General features: G+C 48.5%; 3 protein-coding genes across 3 annotated transcripts; 1 reads left to right on the top strand and 2 right to left on the bottom strand.

Annotated features, from left to right (window-relative positions):
• Window positions 1-261: 261 nt before the first annotated feature.
• rco-1 (Transcriptional repressor) lies at window positions 262-2,261 on the bottom strand (the record flags this gene model as incomplete). Its single annotated transcript, XM_031147278.1, has 4 exons — window positions 262-495; window positions 542-1,898; window positions 1,946-2,027; window positions 2,129-2,261. 4 exons carry the CDS (start codon window positions 2,259-2,261, stop codon window positions 262-264), a joined length of 1,806 nt encoding a protein of 601 aa, XP_031007822.1.
• A 2,273-nt stretch (window positions 2,262-4,534) lies between these two features.
• Window positions 4,535-5,641, top strand: LHYA1_G002300 (putative Delta(7)-sterol 5(6)-desaturase; the record flags this gene model as incomplete). Its single annotated transcript, XM_031147277.1, has 2 exons — window positions 4,535-4,794; window positions 4,846-5,641. The coding sequence occupies 2 exons, from the start codon at window positions 4,535-4,537 to the stop codon at window positions 5,639-5,641; spliced, it is 1,056 nt and encodes a 351-aa protein (XP_031007823.1).
• A 1,003-nt stretch (window positions 5,642-6,644) lies between these two features.
• hus1 (Checkpoint protein hus1) lies at window positions 6,645-7,927 on the bottom strand (the record flags this gene model as incomplete). The annotated part of the gene is made up of 4 exons (XM_031147276.1): window positions 6,645-6,671; window positions 6,740-6,819; window positions 6,905-7,686; window positions 7,728-7,927. 4 exons carry the CDS (start codon window positions 7,925-7,927, stop codon window positions 6,645-6,647), a joined length of 1,089 nt encoding a protein of 362 aa, XP_031007818.1.
• Between the last annotated feature and the right edge of the window lie 1,128 nt (window positions 7,928-9,055).

Raw genomic sequence — 9,055 nt, 5'->3', positions numbered from 1 at the left:
ACTATAAGTCATCGTTTATATAAATAAATTCTTCCATTCATAAATCTGATTTGTTCTTACTTTTATATTTCGGTTTTTACTTTATGGGAATCGACTACCTTATTTCCGAGCCAAACCCAGAATCCAAGCACAGAGAAGTAGGTAAGAAAAATACATAAAATGCACAAGTCATCACAACCCATCATTCCCCCAAAGTACGCCTGCCATATCACCCATACCCTCCTTGCATACAGTCTTATTTCCAATCTGTTCATTCTACACTCACGGGCTTTGGTATGGCTTGTATGTCCAGATTCGTGCGCGCATATCTCCACTTCCTGTCGCAAAAGATCCACCAATTGGACTAGGCGCGACAGAAATGACACTGTTCTTGTGCCCTTGCAACATAAGTTGAGTATTACCGGTTCTTGGATCCCAGAATTGAACTCCACGGTCCTTGGAGCCGGAAAGAACCCAGTTTCCATCTGGGGTGAGAGCAACAGAGAGAACAAAGTCCTTTTTAATGTTAGCAACACCCATAGACTGTGAGATTTAAACATACCTTGTGTCCCTCGAAAGTTCTGATACACCGTCCACCCTTTGGTGCATTGTTTGGGTGACCTCCCCTGGGGGCCACAAGCTCCCACATCTTGATGGTCTTGTCCAAACTTCCAGATACTAGATCCTTTCCATTTGGCGCGAAAGCGACAGAGTAGACAGAATCTTTGTGCCCATCAGGACCTTCGAGACGCTCAACAAGATAACCTGAGACTGCATCCCATACGCGAACGCTCTTATCGAGAGATCCAGCCGCGACGAGCTTGGTATCAGGAGAGATAGCAACAGTAGTAACACCATCTTCAATGCTGAGAGTGAGAATGTTCTGTCCAGCCTCAATGTCCCAAAGACGAACAGTACGATCACCACTTCCAGAAGCAATAGTTCGACCGTCACGAGCAAAGTCTAAAGAGTAGATATCTTGCTCGTGGCCGGCAAATGTGTTCCTGATGGTTCTGGAAGCAATATCCCAGACTCTGATCAACTTATCTTCAGCTCCAGTGGCAAGATATCTTCCATCTGGACTGAAGCAGACGCTTCTGATGTAAAGATCCCCAACAGAGTCAACAGATTCGTCTTGAAGGATGCAAATCTTCTGTCCCGTGATGATGTCAAAAATCTGGGCAGATCGATTGCAACCAGTCGCAACGTATTTTCCGTCGTGGCTGAAACGAACACAGCAGACAACACTCTCGTGCTGAAGAGTATGAAGAAGATCAACATCAAGAACTCGTGGAACTTCGGGGTTGAAGATGGCAAACCAATCCGACTCGACCTTCTTTTGGTGGTCAGGTAAACGTTCTAGGTCTAGCTCGGCAAGAGCATTTCCAACTCTGAATTGAGGATGTTGAGTTGGCATTGGGTGGCCAACTTGGGGCGACGCAGCAGCTCTTGGGTTTGGGCCTGGGTAAGGCATTGGTTGGTTTAGCTGAGGCGTAGCTGGGCCACCGGGTCCGCGGGGATTGAGCACGCGACCTTTACCGGGACCAGGAGAAGAGTTGTTGGGAGGCGCCTGAGATCCGTACCCGTTTGAAGGCTGAGGGTAGCCACCACTTTGGAAGGGGGGTTGTTGCTGGGGTGGGGGACCTTGAAGAGCAGGGGGTGGAGGAGGTCCAGGTTGGGGCATTTGATGCTGTGGGGGGCCATGTTGATCTGCTTGTGGGGGGGGAGCAAGTCCTGGTCCTCCTGGTCCCTGTCCTGCCATTATTCCGCCAAAGAGATTACTTGGTCCATGGCCGATTGAAGGTGGCGCTTGTCCAGCGGGGCCAGCATTTTGAGGAGGGGCACCAATACCAGCAGGACGTGGGTTGCCTCCTCGAGCCTCGAGTTCGCGGTGAAGGCGGGAGATCTCTTCATCATATCTGGGCGTATTAGTATCATTCGTAGTGGAATAAGTGGTAGCGCTTACTTTTGCTTGAGAGCTAGATGTGTCTGTTCCATAGCATAGACCTTTTCGCGAACTACTTGCATCTCTTGTAATTGGTGCTGAACTAGATGTAAATGATAAATCAGTCAAAGTTCTTCATCACATTGACTGGATATGGATGTGTTCCGTTCCAAGCTCTCTCCCACAGGTCTCGGGATGACCTACTTGAATTCTCATATTCTCCACTTGCGCGAGACTGGTTTTCAAACTCGGCGCGAACACCTTCCAGCAGTTCGTTCAATCGAGCGTTTGCGGCAGGAGGTCCTAAGCCCCGGTGAGGGTTGTACATGCCGGCCATGTCGAATGAAGGATTTGGTCGCGGCGGGGAGACGATAATGAGTGGAGGTTGGGAATTGAGCCCTAAGATATCTCGGATTTTGGAAAGGTATCGCAATAAGGTTCAGACCTGTCAAATATGAATACCTAGGCAGTGCCGGCGCCGGCCGTGTTGCGCCAAGTGAGGTGGGTGAAGGATAGGAAGCACGGCGTTTGCAGCTTTTCTGGTCGTGGCGCGCAACAAATATTATGATGGTACAGCAGGAGTAGCACCTGCGGCTGTTCGCAAAATGTAAACAATGGAAGGAAGAAGAAATTGAAAGAGCAGTGGGGAGAAGTTGGTGTTGTCGTGGAAGAAGCGATGGGGTAGAGGATGGATGGTGGATCAGGAGATGAGATGAAAAGCCGAGAAGGTTTGGGGATGAGGCTTTGCAAAGGAAGAAGCAGTTCTGAATGTCCTTCCTAGGTAACTAGGCTGGCAGGCAGACTGGATAACTCACCAAAGTGCAAGTTACCTAACCCATCTCCACATTTCTTGATTCACAAATCACCCATCCACGGACGCTTGGGCCAGATAGAAACATTCTAAGGCGGGCGCCACCACTTTTGATAGATACAAACCCCTGAAGCGGCTGACGGCTCTACCCTGGTCGAGGGGGGAACTGGATTGTGGGTGTGTGGCTATGGTCATGCAGGAAGTCTCTATCACATCCGAGCCCACCGTACTACTGTACTTACTACTCGGAATGTGGGATGGTACTATGCTACAAGCGGTGAGGCTTGAAAGAAAGCATTATTCAGGGTTGCCTTTTTAGGGCTGGGGCTGGGCAAAAGAACACCCGCCGCTAGAATCCCATGATTCACCGGTTTACCCTTCATGCCTACCTACGCTATCGTCATGGAGAAACAAAACTATTCGAATTTTGATAGCAACCGTGGATGACCGACAGCATCTTCCTTGAGGATATAAACTTACTTCGTATCTACTGTACTGTACTCCGTAAAGATAAGCAACCGCTAGAAGCGCCAGATCGGCCGACACCCAGTCGTGGAGTAGGTACGGACGGTCTCAGTGTGATTGGGGCCATCGCCGTTCCGCTCCGCAAGCATGCCTGCCTTTTGCGCAATCGATCAAACCCAACCCTGGCCTGGTACTCGTCCGAGGGTAATTAGGCATGCGATATGGCTGTGTGCCCACGAAAAGGATGAAAAAGGGGCAGTCACGGGATTCTTCGGTAATAGAAAATGGATCAAGAACTGCTCTTTTCCAGCTACCACAAGCTTTTGGAAGAAATTAGGTAAGAGTTGTACCGAGTATAAGTCACGATCACGTGCTATAATGTACCCCGGATTTGGGTGCGCAAGAGAACGTAATCTTACAAGGAGAAAGAGAAGAATGGTGAGACTTGTACTCGTACGGATTAAGGAGAATAATGCCCCTATATGCGTGGTAGATATAATTCAGTCGGTATTTAGCTCCCTCCGTATAGTGTTTTACGGCCTTCTCCGCAAAAGAGCGCCAAGTATTAAACCAGCGGCACTTGTTCTTACGGATTGACTTTCAGCGCCACATGGCAGTGATGGCACAATCGGTCAATTGGTACCGCTATTTCTGTCCATGGCGATGCTTCTTCTTTTTGTGGAGACGACCGTAAAACTCTGTACGGAGTCGGAGTAGATTTACTTCCGTAGGATACGGTTCCTACATATCAGCAAGATCTTATCTGATTCTAAGCCTTGGGATTTGGTACAGTACTGTACAGTACTGTACTGTATGTAGTTGGGCATGAGTGAGAGGCATTGATAGCCCCTCGGCCATCTCAATAATACACCGCTATTTCCGTGACCTCCTTTCCCTATAGTCCGTCCAATCAACCGTTGAACTCAAGTAATTATAATGGCTACCCAATTCCAGAAGTCTGGTGATTTCCCCTTCCAACGGCAACGAAAGTCCCGGATGGCCTGACAAATGCGCCGGTTGATCGAGTGTGCCAGATTGACCCTTTTCATTGGTGTTCGGAGGTAGCTACGACTAATTGGTGCAGGTACCATCGACAATTTGCAGGGGGGTTGATTTTCCCGAAAAATACTTAGAGACTGGATATCCCTCCAGAATTGGGCTCTTCCTAACACGACATCTCCTTCACCTTATCTTCCTCGTCAAACGGGACAAAGGCAAGTCGATAAACCCATTCACTTGAGGTTTATAAAGCGAAACCCTATCAAAACTCCCTCTCTCCCTTCTCAAGTCAACCCTCACATACCACTTTCGCCCACGCGCCCCCCATCGCCGCCATGGATATCGCCCTCGAGTTTTGCGATACCTACGCCTTCGATTATGCATACTCTGCACTTCTTCCAGCTGCCCCATCGCCTTACAATCTGAATGATGGCTTTAGCAATGCTACGACTTTTGATGCGAAAGCCGCTTCGTCGTGGCAGTGGCAACCCGCGAGTCAACTCCTCTCATTCCCACCCACGGATGCCGCATACATGAGCCAATGGTCAAGAGACAACATCTACCGACAGTTCTTGTCCCTATTCTTGATCATGTGGTAAGTCTTTGCTCTTCAGTCCCTTAATCGCTGAACTAATTCCCTTTCTAGGCTTGCTGGTGGATTGATATACTTCATCGTTTCGACTCTCTCCTACGTATTCGTCTTTGACAAAACGACCTTCCAGCACCCCAAGTTCCTCAAGCACCAAATCAAGCAGGAAATCTCCCAAGCATGCAGATCTATGCCTACAATGTCCGCCCTGACAGTCCCATTCTTCCTCGCCGAAGTCCGCGGCCATTCGAAACTCTACGACACGCTCTCCGACGAACCCTTCAAATATTACAACTATCTACAATTCCCCTTCTTTATCCTCTTTACCGATATGTTCGTCTACTTCATCCACAGAGCTCTACACCACCCCTTCTTGTACAAGCGCCTACACAAGTCCCACCACAAATGGATCATGCCTTCACCATATGCAGCCATTGCTTTCAACCCCGTCGACGGCTGGATGCAATCTCTCCCATACCATTTCTTCCCCTTCTTCTTCCCTCTGCAGAAGTTCGCCTACCTAGCACTTTTCGCCTTTGTGCAAATTTGGACCGTCTTCATCCACGACGGAGAATATGTCGCCAACAGCCCCATTCTGAATGGTGCTGCATGCCACACAATGCATCATTTGTACTTTAATTACAACTACGGTCAATACACGACACTTTGGGATCGATTGGGAGGCAGCTACCGGAAGCCGAATGATGAGCTCTTCCGACGGGACTCGAAGATGGGAGAGAAGGAATGGGCGCGACAAGTCGCGGAGATGGAGGCGCTAGTGAAGGATGTAGAGGGGGAAGATGACCGAGAATACACAGAGGCACCAAAGCTGAGCTTGAAAAAAGTCAACTAGACAGGCTTGGTAATGATGTGAATGAGAACCAGAGCCGCTTGATTAATGGTTTAGGCAAGCGGTCGCATATAATGAGGATGGTTTCGAGATGTACATATTTGGAATTTGTGTAATAGACAGACAGACATGGGGTGGTGGGTTCTTTTTCTGCGTTACGTTACGCTGGCGTTTGGGAATAATCTTCTGCAGCGGTCGATCGATCGATCCTCTTTGCATACATAGACCGAGCGGTTAAGTGTTCAGTGGTCAGTGGTCAGTTAGCCCACGCCTGTCACACCACATCACACCAAACTACATATCTAATACAATGTTTCATTTCACTCCTACAATACTCTACAGTACTCTATGCTACTAGCGCATTGCGATTTGTATTCTATCCCGTAAAGTATTCTTGGACCCATTATTTATCGTTGTTCTCTATTTATAGTTTGTCTTTTTATTAAAATATAAGTGGTGCATCCTACCTAGGCTACTCGTAGGTATGGTATAGTGTGGGTGGAGAGGAGAGGAGAGAGAAAGCGGTTGGGTGGATGTAATGGATGGAGTGTAAAAAATGTCCTAGACGGATGTAGAGGTAGGACGTTAGAGTTTGGAGTCAGAGTCAGAATTAGAATTAGAGTTAAAGTTAGAGTTAGAGTTGGAGTGAGACCGGTCCTGGGAAATCGTTGGATGGATGGATGGATGGATGATGATAAGGGCTGGATTTTCCTGTGCACTATGTCTATACCGTGAGCATATCCTGTTCTGGAGAGTAGCATAGCACCAAAGAACAGATCCTTCCTTCAAATTTGCATAGAAACACCCAAGGCAGGAATATATGGAACTGGATCCTGTAATTCAACGTGCTGATTTGATCTGATCTGATCTGTTGATGTTTTTATGGTATATATGTATACATAGCAGTACTTTCCTTCTATAGAAAAGCTCGAGAACTTTCGATATACGGCAACTGTCATTTCCCCAACGCCGTCGCTGAATGCAATATGTATGCTCATGCCCGTCATTAAACACTGAAAGAAGAGATGTAATACTGTGGGATATTAGTATAGGGAGACATGGAGGTGGGGTATGGTATGGTTGGTAAGTAAGTATACATACAGTCAACACAGAATGCTCTTCGCCATCATCATAATTGCTCAAATAGACGTAGAGAATCAACGCATTCTCATCCGCAAAACCTGTCAAAAGCGTCAGTCAATCAATCAGTAGGTGCTCGAAATAATAGGGGAGGTAAAGTAGGGACTGCAAGCAAGTTCTACTCACAAGCAATAACCCTCCCATCCATCCGTCCCACACTAAGAACCTTCCCCCAATCCCGCCCATCAATCCTAACTCTAGCCCACGCATCCGGGCCCCTAGCCTTGAGCCTCGCACTGGGCAACTCCTCCAGCCCCCCTTCCACCTGCCCCGGATCTAAATCCGGATTCGTCAAGCCGGTCCACACGCTCTCGATATTCAACGCATCGGTCTCAACCCTCAATTTCAACCCACCGTGCATATTCGCCGCTAGTTCTAGCTTTGGTGATGCTTTGGATGTAGAGTTGGATGTGGATGTGGCGGTTAGTCTTGTGAATCGATCGGAAATCGCTTTGAGTTGTATGAGCGATGGAAGTACAATATACGCATCTGGTTCCCGGACTTTAGGCTCGTGGATCCCTTCTACGCTGTCTGCTTGCAAGACCCGTACCGGTATATCCTGCGTCACGACCGCTTCTCTATCCCTCCCTCCATCCAAATTCTCTTCCCGAAACACATTATCGCCGAATGGATCTTGATTTCCACTTCCACTTCCACTGTTATTCAGGAACCCGTTGGCGCTGTTGCCGCTGCTGATGGTGTTGGTGATGATTGTAAGGGAGAGTACGGGGGCTCCGTCCTTTTTGGTGAGGCGGATAGAGGCGGATGATGCATTGAGGGCTGATTTGAGGGCGCGGCTTAGGGGTGGTAGGGGTAGCTCGAGGTTGATTATATTGTTGGGGGCGGCGGATTGGATGGTGTAGTCTTCGAAGATGGAGTCGATGGATATAGAGCTTTGATTTCTTAGCCTATGCTAGAGGACAGTAATGTCATGTAGCAGGGATCTTACGCCCAGACTTGGGTTCCTGTCTCGGGAATGATGGTGAAGCGTGCGGAATCATCGTCGAGTCGGACCCAGGCGACCTTGCCAAGGGAAGACAAGGACGTTGTTAACCCTGGAGATTTTGTTAGATTGTGAATGATGGAAGCTTGTATGGAGGTATTACTTGAAAAGGTCTGGATATTCCGAATGGATGTTTTGAACCGCATCTTGGGGAGTAGTTGTTTAGAAGGAGGAAGTAAACATTTATGATGGAGGGGGAGGGGTCATCTTATCGCCGAAGTCTCAAGCGAGACGCGACGAGTCTACTGTACTCGTCGCGTCACTTCATTTTATACCAGATGAAGAAGGAGTATAGCAGTTCACCTCTGTATCTGGTTGGACAGCTTTATACCCAACATGAGTTGAGAAGCTCACTGCAATGCTTCACTCCAAGTGGGACATCATATTTAATAATACTTGTGTTTTTTTGTTTTTCTGTTCCTCCCTCGTATCTCTCTCTCAATGCGCTGCTGCTCTTAATCTACAAATTTATCACCACACAACTGCAAAATCCCCCAAATGCTGTATGTCAAGAAGTCCGACAAAGGACGAACATCGTAACGCAATGATGCACATCTCGACGGAAGAAAGAACACCTTAACGCATATTTCCAACGGATGCAGAACGTTGACGACTGTGACCCTTAGCACCCCGGCGGCTACGAGTACCACCGATCTCAGTCTCCGGCGCATCACTCTCATCATCCGTATTCAAAAGGCCCGCCGACGATGCTCGACTCTCGTAAAGACCAAGACGTCGTCCACCCAAATTTCGAACGTGTCTAAAGTCTCCTGCAGGTGAAGGTTTCCTGCTCATGCTACCGGAGACTTCTCCAAAGATTCTACTCTCGGATGAGTTGTTGGAGCTGGTAGCACTGCCAGGTCGTTGTCCTCCGAAAACCCATGGCAGTGTAATACGACTTCCCATACGGTGCGAGTCGTCCACCGTGCTCTGAAATGTGCGTCCATTGGGGTTGTAGATTTGTGGGGAGGTCAGAGCTGAACGGTGGCTTGGGTATGCTTGATCTTGCAAGTGACCTTCGTTGGGGTTGCGGAAGGCTGTATCGCTTCTCGATCGCCGCAATCCTGTTAAGAGTTGGTCTGCACTGATGTCTGCTGAGGCACAAGAAACTGGGCTTCGAGAGCCTGAGTAGTAACTCAAGGACGGGGAGGAAATATTGCCTTGTTCGGATTGGTGCGAGGCCAATGGGGTTCTGAGCATCCCGGGTCTGCGTGGTCCTTCACCAAAGCTACCCATCATCAATTCATTCTGATGTCCCAGAGAGTCCGCTCCGG

Source organism: Lachnellula hyalina (assembly GCF_007821495.1).
Source record: "Lachnellula hyalina strain CBS 185.66 chromosome Unknown contig00023, whole genome shotgun sequence".
Taxonomy (NCBI): Eukaryota; Fungi; Ascomycota; class Leotiomycetes; order Helotiales; family Lachnaceae; genus Lachnellula; species Lachnellula hyalina.
This window is presented reverse-complemented; position numbering and strand designations above follow the sequence as displayed.